Source organism: Cariama cristata, unplaced genomic scaffold, assembly GCF_000690535.1.
Source record: "Cariama cristata isolate BGI_N322 unplaced genomic scaffold, ASM69053v1 scaffold43999, whole genome shotgun sequence".
Classification (NCBI taxonomy): Eukaryota; Metazoa; Chordata; class Aves; order Cariamiformes; family Cariamidae; genus Cariama; species Cariama cristata.
Window position 1 is genome coordinate 1 of NW_009637077.1, and position 23,749 is coordinate 23,749.

Sequence of the window (23,749 nt, forward strand, 5' to 3'; positions counted from 1 at the left end):
CCCCCGTCGTCGCGATCGCTTCTCATGCCGTCTGCGAGCCGCGAGCTGTGCGGCGGAAAAAGGCCAGAGCGGGATTGTGCAGCTCAGAACCGCTCCGTGTCACTGCGAGATGTCGTGTGTGCTTTCTCTCTGATAAATTTAAATATTTGAAAGCTTGTTTGTTAATTAAGGAAAATCGGTACCCGGCTCCTTTAAAGGTCGCTTATAGAAAGGGGGGTGGAGAAGACAGAAGACTGGTGTCTTTTTAACCTTGCTGAAGGACGCAGCAGTATTTATTGACGTATGCAAATAACCAGGGGGAGGAGGTGGAGGAGGAGGAGGGTGCTTGGAAAAACAGGAACCAGAATCAGTTTCTCATTGCAGGGTGAGAGCTCTGAGTTCCGGTGTAAGAGAAAAGAGACGTGGCGAAATTGCTGTATATCTCTGCCCTATAAGCACATCTCTTATTTAGACTGAAGGAAAACAAGGCATCAAAAAGGGTGAAGCATCTTTAAAAAATTTTTAAAGGCAATCTAGCACGATCAAAGGTTGTTGCATATTCCTAAATGGGGGAGGGGGAAGATTACGGGTTTGCCTTGCAATCTGCTGTAGCATAGGACTAGCAATAGGATGAGATTTTTGGCTGGCAAACGATTAAAACAGCCTGGTTTGTGGTATGAATGACAATGTTAATAATCTTGTCTTTGTGGTTTTTTTCCCCTACTGTTTCAGCTGCGCAAACCATGCAGGATGATTTACTGATGGACAAAAGCAAAGCCCAGCCCCAGCAGCAGCGGCAGCAGCAGCAAGATCCAAACTCAGCAGAAGCCCCCTCTACACCCATCTCATCGGAGACACCCAAACCAGAAGACAACAGTTCAGTGACTAGTATCGGCACATCAGCTCCTTCCCAAAATAGCAAGGAGAAGATGCAGATGGAGTCTCCCATTTTGCCTGGCTTGAGCTTTCACCAGCCTCAACAAGAACCTGCAGCCGGCACCTCCTTATCTCCCTCCTTCGGCAGCACCTGGTCTACAGGGACCACAAACACGGTGGATGATAGCTTTTTCCAAGGGATTACTCCAGTCAATGGGACAATGCTTTTCCAGAATTTTCCACACCATGTCAACCCTGTATTTGGTGGCACTTTCTCGCCTCAAATTGGCCTAGCTCAGACTCAACACCACCAACATCAGCAGCAGCAGCAGCAAGCTCAGCAGCAGCAGCAGCAGCGGAGGTCACCTGTAAGCCCTAATCAGGCACCTTTTGCCCAGAGAAATGCTGCTTACAGCCATCAGCCCATCATGACCAGCAAACCATCTTCCTCCTCTGCCTCCTCTTCTTCGTCCTCCAGCTGGAATAACCATCAGAATGCAGCTTGGAGTACACCTTCCAACCCTTGGGGTGGGCTGCAGGCTGGTAGGGACCCTCGAAGGGCAGTTGGAGTGGGGGTCGGCGTGGGAGTGGGGGTTGGCGTACCCTCCCCCCTCAATCCCATTTCACCCCTTAAAAAACCATTCTCCAGCAATGTCATTGCCCCTCCGAAGTTCCCACGGGCTGCACCCTTAACCCCCAAATCCTGGATGGAAGACAACGCATTCAGGACGGACAATGGCAACAATCTGTTGCCTTTTCAGGTAAATGACTACATGCACCTTCTACATGGTGACAGCTATCACAACTTTGTATTTTTAGCAGGGGTTTATTTCATGTTACTGTTCTATCTGAGAGGCATCTCCATAACTTATATTTGCATTGAATAGTCATGTTATATGAAAGAAGGGGGGTTGATCCTCGGGAGTGCATATAGAAAGATTCCAGATTCTGCCTTAAGCTTTAGAGTCTTATTTTTCTTGTAACTTATACTTAAATGTGACAGGACTTTTGGGGTTTGGTGTTTTTTTTGGTTTTTTGTTTTTTTTTTAAGCATCTGAAAGGTCGTAGCCTTCCTTCATGAAAAACAGGTTTGGCAGACTGTGTTCTCTTGGTGCTGTGTGTTATAAATTTTTTTCATATTCTCCCATATGTGAGAAACAGGAGATGTTAAAATTGCTGGCGTCAGTTTTCTACCTGGCCTGTTAATTTTAACCAAAGATAGTTCTTGACCTGACATCCAGTTAGTTACTTTATTGCCATTGAAATAACTAAATGTCTTTATGTTGTGGTGGGATTTAACAGGGAGTCTGTTTGTATAAGGTATACATATGTAAAGCTGTATATGTCTGATATGTACACCCTGCTGTTATATTCACAGTGGACGTTTTGAATACATCTAGAAGCAGCGTGGGTGTGTATGGAAAGAGAATATCTGTTCTTTCCAGTAAGGAAATGCTTAATACAATTGACGTGATTTAGAAATGGCAGGGAGGTATTGTATAAAGTAAACCATTTTATGCTGTTCAAAATATTTGCAGAGAAAAAAAGACAATAGGACACGACCTTCAGAGCCATATTGCAATGGAGTCTATTTACTAGCTACATAGCTCTGAAATATTTAAAGCTGCAGTGCCCTTCACTGTTTTTTTTAATCTATGACGACAAAGCAGATCAATTGCAGCTGAAACTGGGCCACATAGCAGATTTGCAATTTTAATGTAGAATGAAACCTGTCATGGTGTGAAATCCATTTTAAGTTGAAAAAAGCAGAGCATGCACTTGCAGTTATATCTCTACAAGGTGAAGTGAATCTCAAATTTCTTGTAGGTTAGCTTTTTTAGTCTCAGATAAATTGAAATTTTCTGTGTCAAAATACAGTTAAATCATTCATATATGCTTTCTCTTTAGGTAATCGCTTTCTCAACAAAGTATGAACTCTCAAACATTTTAGACGTATCAGTATGGTAAGAATAGCATCTAGATTGACACTTAGTAATAGAAACAAAGTAAAAAAAAAAACAACAAACCACCACCCAAACACCCCCCCCATTACTTTAAGAGATTGTTGAAGTAAAATGTGTGCATTCCTGTGCACTTTTCAGCTCTATTCAAAGAGGGCACCTTACAGTCAGACCTGAAATTTCATTTTGCTGCTTCATTCTGTTTAAAGGGAGAGTTGCTAATTTTTTATTGGCTACCCTAAGTGAAGGCGGAGTGGCTTTCATGGACTGCTGGTCAATGTCTCTGAAGCACTGAGGTCGAGAAAGATTATACTTCAGACACAATATGCCTGGTGAAACTACTGTGTTGCACGGAGCACAGCAACACAAAAGCTAATGAATATAGCCCCAGTCATTTTTTAGGAATGGGAAATGTGTTTCAATTTACAATTATTCTTTTATTTAAATTGTCTGCATGTAAGGCATTGCAAATTCTGATAAATTTGAATTAGTAGGGAAAACAGCAGTAAATGATCTTATTTCTGTGGTTTAGTCAGTGAGATACATCTTTAATGAATACACAACTTTATTGTTGTGCCTGTAAATTGTCATAAATTAGCAGATATTTAGTCATCACTAGGGAAAAAAAAAGTAGATAAATGTTTTTAAAGAAAAATTCCTTTGATTTTTAAAATTAAGCTTTTGAAAAGCTGAGGTATTATGCATTATGTAAATTTGGAAACTTGTTTTCTTCTGTGTGAATTTAGCCTGGTATTTTTCTGTTCAACTGAAAGCAAATACTTAAGAGTACTCTCAGGACCAGCTGGAATAACAGTCTGATTTCAGAGACTCAGAAAACTTGTATTTTTTTTTCCTACTAGGCTCTTTTTAATACAAGCTGCGGAATTTTGTGTACAAGATTTTAATCTGGGTTAATGTTGTTGCTCCTATCCTTAACAAATGCCAGAGAAGAATGTCTTGAAACCATACTACCAATAGGAGGCAACTGTTTAGTTATATTGATAAAAATGAAATTCAGATTCATGTAAGAGTTTAATACTTGCTGCCTGGGTTCTGCTTGCTGCTGCTGCTTCTTCTTCTTCTACTTCGTTCCCACTCCCAAAATTGGGCAATATGTTGACACAGTAAGTTCCTGCTTGTCAGCACTATCAAGTAATTCTGGCAGGTTTATCCATGTACATCTGCCACCCTTCATAACTGGGCGTTTTTGATCAGCTTCAGAAATACCTTTCAGTAAACTTGCCAGCAACATGTTCATGCACATTAGCAAGTTCTTTGCGCTAACCAGTTCTTTTCTCTTACGTTGAGATTATATTTAATTAATTCCTTAAGATATGAAGCTCAAGGTGTTCTAAGTAAAAAGAAAAATATTAATATGTTCACCAGTTGAATTAACATCAGTGATACCTATTTTTTAATTTGGGTCTTTGCAGTGATAAAAAATTTTAAGCAAAAAACTTCTCTAATCAAGGTTTGTGTTCTGAGTCTGTAATATTTGAAGACAAGTGATATTTAGCTATTGATAGGTCTTGTTCTAGGAAAAAAGGTTGGATTTGAAAATGTTTCTCTTAAGAACGTGTATATAAAGCGATGTGCTAGATGTCTTTGTCCCTGAATTTGAGTAATGCATTAGTGTACGTTGTATGTCAAAACCAATCAGTATCTGTCCCACAGAGTTGTGTTGCAGAACATACCAGAACATTTAAAATATCAATTGGTAGGAATTCTGTTGGTGTCTGCTTTGTGATTGGTGTTGGAAGGCAACTAAAAATGCTTTGAAGGAGACTGTTTTTGTGCTCTTACTGAGGAAAATTGATTGCACTGTATTAAAAAAAAAAAGTTGAAGATACAGAGCTGATAGTTGAAAGGGAAAAGAAAAGTGATTGGTCTGGAATGAAATATAATGTAGCAAATAAGAGTTGAAGATAAGGTCACAGGAACAGATGTGGAACGAGGACAGATCTGAAAGACAGAAATGTGGCCAGTTTGTTCCTCTGAATATTCTTTGGCTTCTGAGTGGTTCACTGAAGGTCTTCTGCTGTGATTGCCATGTGACAAGCAGTAGTGTTGTGCCATTACTACGCTAGGTGATCCTCTTTTCTGGTACTTGAGGCTGACATTAACTGATTGTCCCTGGGACCTGGGCAACGGTTCAGTTCCTTTTTACAGCAGAGTGGTGGGGCTTGAAGAGCGCTATTGTCATCTCGTGCTTCTGAGCTGCTCCCAGAGTTCTCTTTTCCTTCACTTTTCTCAGGTAAATAGTGTATTTCTTTTGGCTTTTGGCCATATGAAGGTATTGGGACACACCTTGTGGGGTTAGGAGGATTGATAGTGCCTGAAATAGACCCTTGGAAGCATGGATAAGAAATTCTCTTTATGGTGGAGAAGATGGAGAAGGAATTAAATGTTTGGAGACCAGTATGCTAATTAAGGAAATCTGCCCTGTGGATTTTTAATAATAACAACACTGTAACAATTTCCCAGAAATTATTCCAAGTTTTGTTACTTTCTGAGTAATGTTCTTTAGAAACAATAAAAATGCACAATTGCAAGTTTTTGATTTAAATAATGCATAGCAATTTGGTGCTCTGAAGATTCCGGCATACATAAAGTCATTCTTGGCAGCTTTACTGATAAATTTTTCTCTAGCAGAAATAAATAAGATGGTATTTATTGTGGATAAAGATAGTTTTAATGTGCTATCTTTTGCAGAGAGACTGAGAGAGGTTTTCTGGGGGAGGTGTTTTGGTGTTTGTTTTTTTTTCCGTGTTGATTTCAGTAGGAATTGGTCTGGATCCAGATAAAATTATAAGCTAAATTTAGAAATTATATGTAACTTCAATATTTCATACTTTAAAAATGCAAATCCATACATGCAGCAAACATTTCTGTATAAATATAAATATATATGCATAAATAATGTTTATATGAATATATATTTATACATTTAGGTATAGATACACTAATTAGTAACACATTAGCAGGCACAAGTACTTTGTGTTGTACTAAACACATTGTAGTTGTTTGTTGTTGAGTGAAATGAAGGGCAAGGGAATGGCCACTGTGTGTTTATAATTCCAATGTGACTTTTGGTTGATGATTAATAGACAGCTCCTTAAGAAGCTGCTTTCTTTAAACATTTGAAGTTCTTCAAGCCTGTGATATTAGCCCATACTTAGCTTTCTCCATGCCAATACAGATTGATACTCAAAATAAATTATGTGCATAGTCACACATACATATGAATATACATGCTTATGTAGTAAACTAATGCAGTGTAATTTTTGTCTTCAAGTTCTAGGGAAAAGAATATTAAATACACTATTAACTTCAGTTTTATAATGTTTGTGCTAACTTCTTCAAAGTCAATAAATTGGCTTTAGCTTATTTGTCATAGTTCTGTTTCTTTACAATAACCTGAAATACATATTAGGATATCTCATATATATATGTGTCTGTGTGTATTAAAAATCATGACTGAATTACAATGAGTTCAAGTATTGGAACATTCACAAGTGTAGCAAATACAGTTTTATATTTATAAGTAAAGGAGTTTTACTGGCTAATACACTCTGGTGACTGTAATTTTAAAGCCTTTGTTTAAATCTAGATTTTTTTGAAATCTAGCTTTTTTTTTTCTACCAGAAATAGTTGTATGTAGTAAGTATATTTGAAGATTAACTTTTAAAACACTGCATTTCTTCAGTCTGAATTTGACATTCTGGGCTCTGGCTTCTTGACAGTTTAGTAGGTAACCATACTCATTAATGTTACTTGTATCTTGAAAATTATTTCTTAACGTGTAGTCTAATCTTAATTTTTCTTACATGATGACACACAAGTACTGGCAGCCTGCAACTTTATGAACAAAAAGAAAAAAAAGAAAAGGACCTAGTTGTTGTGGAAGTAACATAGTTTGCTTTTTTTTTTCTTCCTTTCTTACATGCTTCTGTTGTTACTATTAACTAGCACAATAAGTAGCCTGATTCTGAATATTAAAATGTGAGAACACATGTCGTGTTATCTCAATAGTCTTCCAGTGTAACAGATACAAGCAACACATGACATTCTAACCTTAGTAGTTGTGAAGTATTTTACAATTTTTGTTAGATTTTAGATTTGAGTTCTAAATGCCTGTGTTTTCAAGTTAATTAAAACACAGTAACAGTACAGAAGAAAAAGCACATGACTGTTTCATATTTAAGGTGTGATGATTTGAGCACTAATTACTTGGTGGTTATTGTCTTGATTTTAAGTAACCAATTGACTCATAGATAAGTCCTCAAAGTTAGTGAAGGTAGAGCAAAGGTGTGAATTTAGTGTACAGTTGATATTCTCAGCAACTCCATATATAGGCAGGACTTCCTTAAAAACATTAAAGGTATTAATATAGAACAATGAATCAATAATTTTGTGTTAAAGATTTGATAAAGGAATTATCTATCTTTCCTTCAGGAAGTAAGGTAGAAGGGAAGGTGAAGGGCATGGCAGTTTATTTTGCTATGTCCCTTCTTGGATCATATTCCCCATTTTTCATTGTTTTACCTAGAGGCTGCTCTTGTGAATTGAATGTAAGAGGAAGAGAGATCTAGAAAAGTAATGTTTTCCTGTTTGAGTTTGCTGACTGGGTGATAAACATTTCCATTTCTTATCACTTGGTAAAATAGCTCTCCTTTCATTAATGTCACTTATGAGCGATTCCTGGCTGAAGCATACCAAAGGGAAGCTAAAAGACAGCACTGCTTAGTTGAGAGTTATATAATGATCTTAAACTGTATACATCTGAGTTTTACTTGGACTGGGTAGACTACTGTGCTTTCAAAAACTTTTTAAATTAGGCTGAAGAGAAAAACATCATACCAAAACTATCCAACGATGACCTTTGAGAGAGGCTCTAACGCTTTCTGGCCTTTATTTGTTTTTCTTTTTCCTTCTGATCACTTGAGATAGTGTTAAAAGTTTGAAAATACTATTCATAAATAAAAGATGCTTGTCCTAAAAATTTAATCAAAACATTATTCCAAATTGTGGCATAAACTCCCACAGGAAATAAAGGCCTCTACAAATTTCACTGGTTTTTGCCAGAATAAGCATGCTGATTTGATTTCGCTTTTATCATAGTAACGTGTAATATGTTATTTAAGGAAAAGGATCTGTTCAAGACCTTTAGCAGTTAGCAGACTTTAGATAGAAAAAGTATCTCTTTTCTCTTTCTTTTCCCTGTTTCCACCCACTCTGACTTCTCAACTTCCAGAAACTGATATTGAAAGCTTTTTGTGTGTAACTGTTGGTTGCAATTAACTGCTGAAAATGGAGCGTCATATTCTTTAGGCATGAAAGAGAATTGTTTACTTGTAATCCATGTCTTCAGAAAAATCGTATTTTTATTGTCAGAATATATCAAAAGCTGGGTAAAGAAATTCTGTATGATCTTCAACTGGGAGGAACAATAGAAGTAGATGGAAGTTACTGCCTTCTCTCAGAGGTAATTGGACTATTGTGCCCTTCTAGCCTATTGCAAGCTCAGTTAAGTGCTTATTTTCGCAAGATGCTGCCTGAAGTAGTTCTTACCATTTCTCATCTCAGCCTACTTGTTTGGTATGGTGGGGTGGAAATAAAATTTCAGAAAGGGCAGGAAACAGAGTTTTCTAATTTCTATTTACTCAGCATAATGTCAGCTAAATTTCCGTTTGGACTCTTTCTGGTGATCTGTGGGCTAATAACTTCCCTTCTATAGGGAAACTTCCTAAATGTCCACATCTGTTTAGAGATTTATTTTTTTTTTCTCCCTCTAGCCAGCAACAAGAGTAAGTGGAACATGTAGTATGGGAGAAATAAACTATGCATATTTCAAAGCTTTAGGCAAATTTTCCATTCCTAGTCATATTAGCATTTTGTGTATAAATATACACAAAATATATATGTATAGATATAATTTTATCTGTGTATGTATAAGCAGTTCATTTTCTCCAAAAAACAATTGCAATTAATTTTCGGTAACATCTGCTTTAGAACTACATTGACAAAGTAGGTTTTGATGTTATTGAGATAATCTGCCTCTTTTTCATACTTGAGCTAAACCTATTTTTTCAGCGACTATGTGAGTTGAAATTTAATAGTTTTCCATTCTCATTTTCTAACGAGTATGTCAGAGTATGTTTAGACTTTTCAGGTTTTAGGCTATTGTGACATTTTATACATTCTGTAACTAAATTTAGGGGGTACCATTACGATGTTGTGTTTTATTGTTTCTTCTTTATTTAATTTTTCCCTGTTTCTTTTAGTAGAATTTTACGAGAAGTACAGAAGCATTGCTTTTAAGCAATTATTAGAATATTGTACATACCAATAATAAGCGTCTCAGTAGTTAAATGAATGTACTATTTTTGTATATAGAAACAGTTCTTCATTTGTGTAATCTTTTTATTATTACTTGTAAATTTTAGAATTTTAAAAATGCAAGTTGTGAAACATTGCAGAAACTTTGCTTGTGTATCTTCAGACTTGGTCAACATTTTCATTTTCCTAAGTTTCAATTATGAGTCTGTCTTTTCCTACAAGTTCCCAGAAGTATTTGTAAAACACAGCTAATTGATGCCTTCCTTTTCCTCATTGTTTAATGTGTCTTTGTCTCTTTATTGCATGCTTTTCAAACTCATTTGAGAGATAAAATTGTCAATTTTTCAAGGATCTTGTACAAGAGAAGCACTGTGCTGATCGGGATAGATATTGATCTGATTTGTCACAACAGTGCTAGGAAAAGAGGTGGTGTGATCTCCATTCTACGGATGCAAATAAGGCACAGATTTATGTGAAAGAATTTTTTTTCTCACTGTTTAATCCGAGAAGACTAAAAAGTTGGGTTTTTCTCTGAACTATTTAGCATGTATAGTTCTTTGAAAACAGAACATCCACTGACTGTCTTTAAGTTTGTGTGTTTGTTTGTGTGAATCTCAAATTAGTCACCAAAAAGTGAAGAAAACAAATTGTCACTTGTGAAAAGTTTTAGTTTAAGTTACGTGCCAGTTATTCAGGAATTAAGAACTTTTTGTCAGGGAAGTTTATCATTATCTATAGTTTATTCATGCAAAATGGTAGAATCTAAATTGCACAGGCAGTCTTACTCCTGCACTTCCTAAGGGTTTTTTTGTGTATGGCTTTGCAAAATTTGCAAGAATTGCAGTTTTCTCTTAAATTCCTAGAGCTTAAGTAAAATACTTAAGCAAAACCACACATTCTGTTACATGTTAGGATGATGACCTTCATGTGATTCATCAGCCAAAGTTGGAGTCTTTTGATCAACTCTACAGATTATTCTTGGTTTAACAAAGTTAATGAAAGTAATGTGAACGGAGCACATACTGTTAATGGGTTTCAGTTTTGGTTGAAGCTTGATTTTGCGGGCATGGCCTCTGTTTGTTTGTTTCATCCAGCCTTGAACTGTTCAACTCCACTCCTTTCAAACTTCCTTTCTACTTCTTCCTGTTCCTGCTTTTTGATTCCCTTTTTTACTGAGGCCTCTCATTTGAGTTGGCCTTCCCTATTCTGCTTTCTATGTCAAAGCTTCAAGTTACAGGGGAAGGCCCAATAAACCCCTGTAGTCATAAGCTGAATCATGTTCGCTTACTCTGTGGGAGTTACTCCTGTGCACACTTAATAGCATGAGGGGTTTTAAGTAGGTTTAAATAAATTCAGGGAGAATGGAGTTTTCAGAAATATTAGCTAGAAGTTCTAAATTTTAGAAATTTAGAAATTTTAACCAAGTGATAGCTTAGTCTGAACACGCTCAACTGATTTCTTTACCCGTCCCCACACCCAGCTTCCAGAATGTGTGACTTGGGATGGATTTTCACAGATTGACAAAAAACCACTTCTGACGTAAAATGGGAAAAGCATTATGTCTTTGTCCTGGTTTTGGTCTTTAACATAGACATTTTTTATATATATAATTTCCTTTTATGCCATAATCATAAGTGGATGTTCCAGTGAAATTCATGTTTCCTACACAGAAGAATTATTTCAAAGGTGCTCATCTTAAAAAGATTCACCCTAAAAAGTTATTTTTGGCAACACTGTAAGCAACTTAAAGCTGACCTTTTAATAAGAAATGTCAGGCAACTTTAGAAAGTGATGCTATCTATAATGTAATATGTTTCTGAATTAATCTCTTCTATATTTAAGAATGGCTCTTCAAAGCAGAGAAAATCACCCACTGAAGCGTTCTTGGGTTTGTTCTCAGAGTGGTAAAGGTTTTTTTTGTGACTAAGAGTTATTTCCTAAAGGAAGTCTTTGGCATTATGGCTTCTTATGAAAGTTGCTAAAAATAAAACATAACGAACATTTTATTTTAAAACACTTGATGGTAAAATATTCTTTTGGATTAAATGAAAATTCGTAATTCCTTGTTGGAAGTTGCTGCTTCATTTTGCTTGAAGCAATGGAAGTGTTTACTTCTTACTGCTGTTGTTTTGTTAGTTATCAGCAAGGGGAAAAAATAAAAGGAAGAAGTTGCCATATTGTCTTGAATGATTATATAATTCCTACCTGATAAGAAATTAAAAGGCCAACCCAGTGATTTTGACTTGATTTTGAAGGATAAAGTTTCAATTGTCACTATACCATCAGTACTACTACATAATCACTACTGTCTAGTTTATTTACACTGTATGTGTAGATAAACTAAATTTAGGAATAAGAACTAGACTCACCAAACTAATTACATTCTCCTTCATTTTTGTTTTTATTTTAAAAATTTAGGGGTTTTTTTGATATTTCTGTAATTTTTGAAGTTTTGATGGTTATGTGTAGTCTTTTCTATGGTCGTAATGAAAAAAGAGAGTTTTTATGTATTTATGTGTATGTTCTAAATCCTTGCTACGATGATGCGTGTGTGTGTTGAAGTGTGAATTGCAGGGTTTTTACTTTTTACAAAGTCTTTCTTAATATCCTAAAAGGTCTCCTGGATGTTTCTTCAACCTTAAACTTACTATGCCTATCATTTCCACTAACCTCAGATTTCTTCTGCCTCTATCCTTATTAAACAACCAAATGAATAAAAAATTAAAAGCAAGTTGACAGTTTTTTTGTTTCCAGTTTTTACTTTGTTGGTAAAATCGGTAATCATCATGATTTACTAAAACTTTCCCACTGGCATCTAACTGTGAAATGCCATTTAATTTTAGTTACATGTCATACAATGTATGTAACAAAATTCTTACCTGAAGGCATTTAGACTGTTAAACAAAAACAGGCATGGAATGGGTGAATAGTTTTGGAACTTGTGCCAAATATCCTTGGACCATCTTCTCCACTTAGCTATACTGAGTGTTATCTTTTATACATATATTTTTACTTTCACCTGGGATGGTGCTCTTTTACGGAATTTTAGATGGGTTCTTTTTAGGCCTAATTTGTACAACTGCTTTTCTGATTTAAAATAGTATTTTAAAAAATATTTATATTTAGTTTAGCTTACAAAGTTGCTCTATTAAATTAGAATACCTAAGAACAATGCATTGCAAGATACTCTATTAAATGTTAGATCTTCTCAGTTTTTCAAGCCTGCCTTCCACTGACATGACCGTGATCATCCATTCATTCTTCTTCTCTTTTCTATGTCTGACTTTCACATTTTTCTATTTCTTTCCTATTAACCTAAAAAAAGATTAAAAAATCAATCTTTCCAGACCATCTAATGACGTATTAAAAAAGCAGTGTTAAGTTGAAAAAATTTGACTGAAAAATTTTACTCTTATAAATAAGAAAGTACTTGTGCTTTAGTTCAAGTAATGTTTTTCTCATGTTCAGTAGTTGTTTTTTTTTTAATCTCATATGAAGGCATGACAAGCTTTTCTTGAATTGTTCTGAGCAATTCTTGTTTGTATATTACTGGTAGTGCATTGATTGAGGTCCAAGAGAGCTTGTATCTGCTTAGTTTATCAGACAGACACCTGGAATGTAACAAACAGAAATCTTAACTTCATTGTAAAGTTTTTCATGTGTTAAGCAGCTGGAAATGGAGTAGAGAATTAGCAGTATGTGATAGAAAATCATGAAATGTTTTATGACCTTACAACAGTTAACAGATCATACTTCAGAAACCTTAAATCTAATATATTAAACGCCTATGTTCCCTGTGGTCTCACAAGGAAGCGTTTTCCAGAGTACTACTCAGAGCTTTTTTAGGCCGATCCTTTAATGCAGTATTTTACTTCATGGAGGAGATTTGTTAAAAGCATTGATGAACTAACGTATAGGTAGCTACTGCTACTGCCATTTAATACATGACCTTTACAGTAACTGTACATTTATAAAGGGTTAATAAATGATTAATGTATTAACTGATTGTTAGGGTCCAGCACATTAACAGATGGCTTATAACCAAATCTAATACCATGTATTGATGCGCTTAGTAACCATTAAGATGTATAATAACCAAGTCTGTCAAATGTTTGCAACATATTTTGTGGTTTTGAAAGTTTCTTTAAACTACTTATAAAGATACCTTTCAGTTTTAAATTATGATTCCCATAAATGTCTGACCTAATTAATCTCATTAAATAATTCTCTTTACTCATGTATGCTTTCTAAGATCATATTGTTATTGGAAACAGTGGAACCTCTCACAGTAACAGAAAGGGCTTTTCTTAAAACTCACAAAGCCCTAAGTAGCAGCTAACTGTGCAGTAGGAAGGCTAAGGCAGAACAAGAGGGTGGAGGAAACAAAAATCAGGGATAAGGAAAAGTAGGATTTTTATAATAAAAATGGAAGTGAAGTTGTGGCATTTTCATATATGGTAATCCAAGATGACAATATACCCATTCACTTTCTGTGGACGAGAATTTCTGCAAATACAATCTTGCAAACTTTAGGCTAGATTCAACATTTCAGTGGTAACGGTCCTCAACTTGGTGGGCCCTGCTATTTTTGGCTACTAATAAATGAAGCTGTACCTGTGACTTCTGAAAAATAAAATCAACCACAATTGTCAGCAGTAATGTTTTGATGCAAGCTTCTACAGACAGTCTTACCTTGCTTGTCTGAACAGGAACACGCTCTTCTGACATGGTTTCACAAAGTAGAACTAGTAGGTGACTTGTATAACAATTTTTTCTTGTTAGGCAAGGGAGAAGTAACTGACACCATATGCATCATTTCAAAGTACTTGAAAATGGATTGTAGTAAATTTTACAATTTGGAAGGCTTCGCTTTCTAGAGAAACTGGAAAGTTTTCTTGCTATTTCACTTACATAGTAGCCTTGTTTGAATATAAACTTGAATAGGTCAGTGTTTCAAAATATAGCTCAGTCCTTGGCTCCGTTGGGTGTGTAGAGGAGGGGGAATAGTTTCAAAGAACCAATACAATGAAAATAGCTATTGTTATGAATACAGATGTGGATAAATGCAAAAGGCAACAGTAGTGCTTTCATCTTGTGATTTGAGGTTTGCACTTAACTAGTGCTGATTTAGCTGGCAGGGTATTCTTAGGTCAATGTTAGTTTTTCCTTGTTATAGGATGGATGCAGGCATCATTCTCCTGAACAGAATGGTAGAAACCCAAAGGTACCTTATCAGTGTTGAACTCTTGTGCAGCAGGCCAATGAACCAGTTAAATTATGTCATTTTAATAGCTCAAGGGTATAATGAATAGCCTTGTAAATTCTACTGCTGACATCTTTTTTTTTTTCCACTTGCTTGTTTTTGTGAATTGATGATCATCTTGGGTGTAACTACTTTAATCCTATATTTTACGAATGTTAGAACCATTTGTTACTGGAATCAGTAACTATAATAGAAAGTGGATACATCAGCTTTTTGAGATGCATTCAGCAGCAGGGCTGATGGGCAGATTTTTATCTAAAGCATCACATTGAACAAAATATGACTAAACATAAATCCTGTCGGTGAGTGCTCAGTCAGTTGTAATGTCTGCAGATCATTCCCTACAGTAATGTCACGGGTGTAAAAATAATCACTGTTTTGTAGATTCTTTTGATTTTTTGGTTGTTGTGGGGGTTTTGTTTGTTTGGGACTTTTAAATACATTGTCTAATTGTTTTAATGGCAAAAGGAAGATGTTTGAACTAATAAGTGTATTATATTTATATTTGCTGGTAATAAAGTGTTCCCTATTGGAGCATTAGGTTAAGTGATTTAAGTATTTGACTAGGTGCTTTACTGTCTTTGAATCTGAGGTGGAAAAATAACACTAGTGATCATGTAAGTAGTGTGCTTGGCATGTTATAAAAGTCTGTATTGGAAGAATAGCTAAGGGTGCTTCAAAGAGCATAGTATGCAAGCTATTGCTTAGTAAGGCTCTGATGAAAGAAATTAACAATATAATATAGAATGAAGGAGAGTTTGTATCCAGCAGGGCCATATTGTAGTTTGTTCCCTGCAACTCCAAAACATGAATTGCCTAAACCAGGGAAACAATATATTCCTCTGTTTGCCCTATAGCTACCACCTCTATTTAGGAAAAGGCAGGGTGAATTCTATCACTTCCTTTCCCCACAGTTTGCAAGAAATATTGAATATTCAGTAACTTGTCAGGATATTCTGTTTAAGTGATCATGATGCCATGTCTTATGGCTATAAAGCCTAAACATTCTTATATATATTTTGACCATGTATTAAGTGTGTACAAAAAGAGAATTTCATCTTAACTGCAAAGTGAAATTACCTTTAAACTGAATAATATAATTTATATTAGTTTTGTAATTCTGTATAATGCCTGTTGAATATCTTCCTATTTCTAGTTCATTTGGAAATAAAAATTGCAAACATTTCACTGAAAGATTTTGGTTTTCTTGTAGCATTTTAGAGCTCAGAATTTATAAGGAGGTAAAGTTTGAATACAACCTTTACCTTTGTGAAAAAATTGCTTAAGTAGATCAAGTTTTCAGGGCTTTTGGATTCAATCTGAGTTCTTGCAAGTTAGCTCTAAAGATTTATGTAACACAGACAAGATGATTAAATATCGTTAACTAGAGTTCTGAAATGTTATTTTTCAAATTGTATGGAAAAGTTTCTGTAATCTATATACAATTAGATACTGTTTTATATTTGTATTAAACTTCCTTATTTTTCTTAGAAGCTTTTTGAACAAGCTTAAAAAAATTCACCTTTTGCCCAGTGAACTTCTGAACACCTATGAAAGTAAAATGTGCTCCAGTTGGTAGTGAGAAAAGACAAATGTATGAAAAGTCGATGTGTTTCTTCTGTGGGTACATAAGAAAACTTTCCCCTTTTTGTTCCAGTAAAGGAACATAATAAATCTGGCTTAGTTTAATACTATCCAAAATTAACTGGAAAGATCAAAAAAGAAAGTGGAATTATAATAAAATTCCATTAAGACTTAACTCTGCTGTAATGTTCTTTATCATAGGCATAGACAAATTTACCCTATTTTCCCCTCCTACCTACATTTTATGCCTTCTTATATGTTTTGTTTTATTTGATATTTTTAGGAAATCCAATATAAGGAAGAAATTACTGAAATTTCTGGTTATTCTAGTTCTGCATGCATCTGTGTTGTCAGTCACAGTTGGCAGTATTCCAGCACCAAGCTGCAAAGGAAGTAAAACTTGCTAGTTACAGTTTTTTGATTCTTTTGGAAAGTGATCATTTTACTTTACCATGTGACCATATTTCTCAGATTTCCTATCTTTTGAAAGATTTTTTTTTTTTTTTAAACTTTACTGAGAGTGCAAGTGGGATTGTATCACAGCTGAAGCTCCTAGCAGCTAAAGACTGCTCAGTGAGTATTTAGAGCTTGCTATATGTAATCATTCTTGTGCACCGTCATGGCAGATTGAGCATGTCCCGAGCCAAACTTCCATAATTGTTTGTTTGCAGTTGCTGTTTTTGCTGCTTTGGATTGGGATACTGGAGCGAGACAAACTTGCTTTCCTTGTGGTATTAGTAATAACCCCTGCTGCAGGTGCTAGAACAGAGTGAGTGAGCCCAGTTTAGGGCAGTGCTGGCATTTTACCTTGTATTTATTCAAAGCTGTGCTTCCGTTGACTTCAGCTTTAGTTGGCAATGCTTAACAATCCTGTGCAGCCAAATCCAGGCTTATGTCAGGCACAGAAGAATGAAACACAGCAGTGACCACAGTGAAGAAGTTTGCATTGATAGGAAAGGTGTTTAAGCCATAAGAATTTTAGCTGTTCCCCAGGATCTCATTTCTTCCTTCTGATTAAAATACTACATGTAATGTCCCAGAATCTAGTAAGTAAAAAATACTGAGACTTCTGTGAACCTAACTGGAATTTTGGTATTCTGGAAACAGTTAATAGTTCAGTGAGTGGAGGCCATCTTGTTGCTCAGTAGAGCTGGGCTGCTTTGTGCCACGTACTGGTGCAGGAAGCTTTAAAATCTAGGGCAGCATGAAAATGTGGAACACTGAATTAAATTACTGAAATTGAGATACAGTTCAGAATATAGGAAGCTTGGAAGCTTAATAGGAAGTCAGCAGATGAACTGAAATGTATAGACACAGGGAAATGTATCTTTGGAAGGATCTAGGTACCTGAGGTTTTGCTGCTTGCATACTGAAAAATAGTCGGATCAGGTGTATCTCTCAGCTCAATGTGTATTTTATGATACAGATGAGGATGACCATGCTAACAAGGATTCAACACGTGCAAAAATAACATGGTTAAGGATTTTGAGTATGCACAATAGCTAGGCTTGGGCAATGTGTTAGATTCCTGACATGCCTTCTCAGGGTAAGACTTTTCACTTTGATTTAAACAAACTACAGGCACAATGAATGGTCAAGTGTCTCTGCTGCCATAATCCTCTGCAGAGACAAGAAAAAGATACAGCCTCTGATTTTGGAGCAAGGTGCGTGTTTTCTCTTTCTCTGCCATGGATTATGTTGGTCATTTCCTTTTTTAGTTCATTAGTTGCAATTACTTTGGGCTACCTGTTGAAGCTGAAAGAGGCAGTGAGGAAGCCAGGCTGTATTAAGGTCCACTTAACACCTGTTATGGCCCTAGCCCTGGTCTTGGCTTTGTCATCCATCATGTAATCGTATATTCTTTTCTCATTCTTTACCTTTCCCTCTTACCAGTAAAGACATGGTTTGTGTATCTATTGGGAGGGAACTGAAGTAGTGGTAGGTATGCCTTGCCCTTACATAGCTGTGCTCTGAGTTTGAAGGGGGCAGGACAAAGTACACCACATTACAGGGTATGATAAAGGGAAAAAGATCTTTTGAGTTCAAATGATACACATAGATGTCAATTACATACTTCAGGTACTGCTAGGTAATCTTTGTTTCATAATTAAGATAGCTTTAAGAATGTCTTTTTCCCTCCTGGAATTTGCTGACACACTGCTTAAACCTCAGGCATCTCCTGGAATAAGCAACACAGGCATCTGTCCTAGAGATAAACAGACCTCTTCAAAGCACTGTTTTGATTCATTCCTGGAGCTGGTTTATTATGCATATTGGATGGAGACTGGAGACCTCTGAAAAATTATTATGGCTGTGTAATTAAAGATAGCATAATACATATGCACAAAAGTGTAAAATGCAAGTAAAATGCAAATTAGTGTATTTTCTCATTTTATTTTAGTGTCTTGACTCTGCAGTTATTTTTTGGCAAAGTTACTGTTTGGAGTTTATTTATTTATTTTTAAATAACAGACAGATTATAGACACTGTATTTTGTGACATTTTTAATGAGCCTTACAAGTAAGATATTTAAAGGTAGAAAGTTGAGACCCAACTTCAACTGAAGGTCCATTTCACTTTGTGATCCTTCAAAAATCTGATCCTGCATATGCATTTGTAATTTTTCACTATGCATAATGTAGACATTTTGAGGAAGTCTATGTCATGAATGAATGTATAGATAACAGCCAAGGGCTGGGATTTAAAGTTCTGGGACCCATACCCTCTCTAAGAGTTGTTATTACTAAGCTGTCAAGGCTACAGTATTGTAAGAACTGAAATATGTTGCCATATACACTACGCTGTATGTACATGCCAAAAGTACAATCCAACATGAGCAGGCTGGACTTACTCTTTTACTAACTGAATTACTGCTGTGTAGCCAAAGGCAGTGCTTTGTAGCTGGAGATTTCTCTTTTGTCCATACTGTAGTTTATCTAAGTAGGTCTTGGGATCTTTGTCTCCTCTAGAAGATCCCAGCAGATTTTTCAGACTTGCTGGATTTTCAAACTTCTTTTCCAAGTTTTTTATTTTGCTTAGTCATTCTCTATTTTATATTTTGATTTCCATTCATGGTCCTAGTCCCAGAACTTTCTTGCAAAATTCTCATGTGCTACTGAAGACCTTTTTGAATTTTTTCTGTTGTTGGGATTGTTTGGCAGTAGATCGGTAGCCTGTGGAAACAATGCAAAAGCCAAATCTGGGGGATTGAACATACCAGTTTGTAAAACCAGGAGAACCTGTTCATGCTGAGAGATAAGGAAACATCCTCCTGTGTGTGTGTGCAGAAGCACCAGGCTTGGAAGAAATTGCTGAATTTAGGAAACAATCTTCAAATCTGCTGAGTACAAATGAATTACTACTGAAACGAAAGCTACTAAGAAAAATGGTAGTAGCCCTTTTACTTACGAGCTAGAATGTTCCCCCTGACTTGTTCATTTTATCACCCAAACTACAAAATCTGTAGTCACCATGCATTATACTTATGCATATGCCACAACATACTCAAAAATCTGTTGTGTCTAAATTTCTTTTACTTGATTTAGCTTGCTCGAGTGCTGTACTGGGAAGAGTTATAATTGCCGAGGTGAAGGGTTTTGATTAAATTGATCTTCCTCTGTCTAACATAGGTCTAATTTCATCTTGAAAAAATATTGCAGATTTATATGCCCCTTAAAAGGTTAGAAAGATCCTGCATTCTAGCAAACCTGCCCTGTATAGCCTTGCGTTCGATGCTATGATTTTTTTTCTGCCTTTTTTTCCTATATGTCCATGTGCACAGCTCCTTGGGAAGTTTTAGAAAAAAGTAGGACCTCCCAGAGATTGGCTGCTATAGTAGCATACTTAAAATATAACATACATATGCTAATAAAGGGCAATTAAATTACATTTGTAGGCTGTGTCCTCTTCTGAACATTATCCTTCTGACCTCTGAGACTGTAATCTCAGGAATGATTAAAGTTGGAATAAATTATCATTGTGGCAAAAGCAGCAGTCCTGCCCTTTTGCTTTCCTGCCAATGTTGGTTTTGCCAGCTCAGCTCTGCTACAGCTGTGTAGTAAACCAAATCAGGGGACTGGTCTGACTGAAAAATACTTCCCCACCCCTATTTAGGATATAAACTGTATGTTTACTTTCATATTTTCTCTTCAAAAAGATACCACAGTTCAGTACTGCAACACCTGACCTCCTTAGATATTCACAGTACAGGTATTTAAGAGGTATTTAAAAGAAACAAATATAAAAAGACAAAACTTTTGTTACATTTTCAATGGGTACTGCTGCTTCTTGCCTGAGGATTTAAAATTTTATTCTTTCAAGCAAGAAGATTATCTTGTAGTAACCAGTATGTGGAAAACATTGTTCCAGGAAGTTTGGGGGCATATTACAATGAAGGTTTCAGTTTGTACGGTAGAATGTTATACCATTCTTTATTAATTGTAGCATAATATAGTGTACAAAGAAAAACTGCTTTCTTTTAGATACTTATGCTTTACTTTTTTTTTAATGCTAGTGATGAGAATAATCCATGTTTTTTAGAAACTGTCTGACTACAAGGGGCAGTTCTATTACGCTGTCCCGTTGTGTACAGTACTCTAGGTACATGGGCATGGGCAGACTGGTCTGTCCGTAAGATTGTTCCTGAACTTTGAAACTTATTTTAATAGGCCTGCTAAAAGTTGTTTTACTGTTTTACTTAAAAAAACAGAAGCTGAACTACAGTGGATTAGAAATGAGAGATTGAAACAGTATAAACCAACCCTCGCTTAGGTTTTTGAGTGCCAAAGTGTGGTGTTGCATACCTATCTTGCTTTTTGTTTTGTCTTGCATCTGAAACAATTTCACTTCTCCAGTTTAAACATTAATATTGCTTTATTTTTAAGTTCTTATTTAAATTATGATGTTTAAAATTAACTGTTGTTTGTTTGTATATTTTTTTTAAGTATTAAAAAGCCTCTCTGCATAGTTGTACTGGTGAAAGCAGCAGTTGCAAAATAAAGGGTATAATTTTAACCACTGTAGGTTTATATTTATTATTTTTTTTTGTAATATAGAAAGTTCTATCAAGAAGAAATATAGAATTGGATGCTGGAGTTTTATAAAATAAGAAATGAGCCTGTGTTAGAAAATGATTTTTTTTCTATAACAGTCTTTCTTTCCTCTTTTTTTTTCTTTTTTTTTTTTTTTTTCTTCTTCTAGGACCGGAATAGGCCCTATGACACTTTTAACTTGCACTCTTTGGAAAATTCCTTAATGGATATGATAAGGACTGATCATGAGCCTCTGAAAGGTAAACACTACCCTCCCAGTGGCCCACCAATGAGTTTCGCTGATATAATGTGGAGGAATCATTTTACAGGTTAGGAATATTCATATGTCCATGCTTGCTTGGTGTTTGAACAAAAATCAGCTTTTCAGTATTGCTGTAAACTTCTTGCTTATGAATGAGTTGTCAGTTACGTGAAATTTCTGTTTTTCCATCTTGAGATAATAATCTCTAATGTGGGAAGATAAGGTGAAACGTGTAGACATTTATTGTAAGTGCACAATTATAATATTATCTAACTGACATTCCGAAACTTGGTTTTGTGTATCAGCAAATTGCATAGTTGGGTCTCCTGCTGCAGTCACTCAGATCAGAAAATGTGTAGTGCAACTGGAGCCCAATTGTTATGTTCAACATCTTACTCAAAGTTAATGCTACTCTTATTTCTAGATCATCAGCTAGTATACAGGGTTCTGAAACAGCCACTGTATCAAGCTTACTCTACAGTTGTTTCAGGTTTCTTTTAAAAAAAGTATCTTAATTTGGATTTCAGATTGTTAGGGGGAGCCAAAAGCTATTAGATGTTGTTAAGTGCTGGGAAAGGCTTGATTATTTATGCTACTAAACTGTGTGTGTTCTGCCAGGTGTAGCATTGGAGATGAAACCATTTCTAATACTTACCTGATACTGAATAGTGAAAGGTTGTGGCAGCATTTCAATGAATGAATATTCCTGATCAACCTGCACACTCCTCTGTCTTAATCTTTCATTGATTAAGTTTAAAAATAGATACACATTCTTGCTCATATGCATTCTTGCTGACTTTGAAGACTGAAGCTAGTAGTAAGCTGTGTACAAAAGTATTGAACTAGAAATGGTTCCCAAACTCTAAGAAGTCAGGACAATGGAACTGATAGAGAAGAAATTTAGTTGTGTATGGCACTTCCTATGCTAATGCTTATATACATACTTTTCTGATGTCACAACTGCCTCATTTGCTTCCTTCCCCATTTATATAGTACATGTGAAAAAATGTTTTTTTCTTGGTCTAAGGTCTTGTGCCTTTTTCACCATCTTTCTGGGTACAGAGTTTTTTCAACCACACCAAACTAGGTTCTGTACTCTCAGCTCTTTTAACCTGTGTTTTCCACTATTATCTTGAAATTTGCTGTACTATAGCCTTTGTGTGTCTTTAACCCTTTTTCAGCTGTCAAAAATGGCAAGAAATACTGTCTCATGTCTATTCTGATCATAGTTCCCCAAAATAAGTGTTAACTTGAAACTTAAAAAACAAGCTAAACAAAATAGAGATTTCTTCTGGATATACATTTCATATGGCTGGTATTAAAAAAAAAAATCCAAATTGCTAGTAAGTAGATTTAAGACTTTATTGTATCTTATTAAATGTATTATAATCTAGTTAAAACTCAATGATTTTTAAAAACAGTATTTATTTAAATATACAAATTGAGACTAATTCTTTAAAGACTGTATTTCTATATGAACCTGAGCATGGAAAAAATGAGAAAGACTGGATTAGAAATTGTATTACTCTAGAAAAAGACTTCACCATTACATAAATGCAATTTTGCTTATACTTTTATTATTGTCTCTTTATAACAATTTTAAATTTTTTTTTTTGATTGGAGTATTAGCATATAAACCAGTAATGGGTACAAATCTTTAATTATTTTGTGTTGTTTGGTCATTCTATGAAGAATAGTTTCCAATATTCAGCTGAGCTACTCTATATAAGTGTTGCAAGTGGCATATTCCACAGCTGCACCTGAGTGTTACAATGCTTTTTAATGTTGGTGTTTTGCATGAGGTAGAAATGAAAATCTTGGTTTCATTAAGCATTTTCATGCTTTTCAAGAAACATATCATTTCCAAAACAAACTTAGTATTTTCATCTCTGCTAGGTTATCAATTTATGTAGGAGACTGACTAATTTAAATGGATGTTTGGAAGCAGCAGGAACTGTTTCCCTCTGCTCAAGAAGTAATACCAAAGAGTTGGATATTAGTTGTAAAGTTTGAGTTGATCTTTTCCATTCGGCAGTGGGACTGTTAGCTTTACTTTTTGTCTAACAAACATTTCTGTCTAACTACCTCATTTTTTCACGCAGTGCTGCTCACTGTTCTGGCCTTACTGCCTTGTTACTTAACTGTCTTCCAGCTTCAAGTCCAGTAACTGTTGGAGAAGTCTTGTTTACTATTAGTTACCTCTCTGTGTCTCTGCCCAGCTGTTTTATTTCCCACTGATATAGTTAATTCCCTGTCTTGCTTGCTTTTCCTCCTCCCTCTAACTACAGGGCTTACTTTGCTAACCTCCAGCCTTGGCTTGACCTTGCATGCACTTTACTCCTGTTTTCACACTATGCAGCATGACTGGCAATATGCGTAGGAGTGGCTGTTTCAGGACATATTCATTCTCCCTTCCAAGAAGTGTTGTCTTCCTCTGTGTTAAACAGGTCTATGT

At 35.5% G+C, this 23,749-nt stretch overlaps 1 protein-coding gene across 1 annotated transcript in view; it reads left to right on the forward strand.

The window, feature by feature from the left end:
* The first annotated feature begins 348 nt into the window (after positions 1-348).
* LOC104156483 (cytoplasmic polyadenylation element-binding protein 3-like) overlaps positions 349-23,749 on the forward strand; it is a 33,106-nt gene continuing 9,705 nt past the window's right edge. Inside the window, exons 1-3 of the mRNA XM_009708146.1 lie at positions 349-479; positions 712-1,616; positions 21,202-21,292. Coding sequence (XP_009706448.1) covers positions 723-1,616; positions 21,202-21,292 — 985 coding nt within the window. The 5' untranslated portion in view covers positions 349-479; positions 712-722. The remainder of the gene's footprint in view (positions 480-711; positions 1,617-21,201; positions 21,293-23,749) is intronic.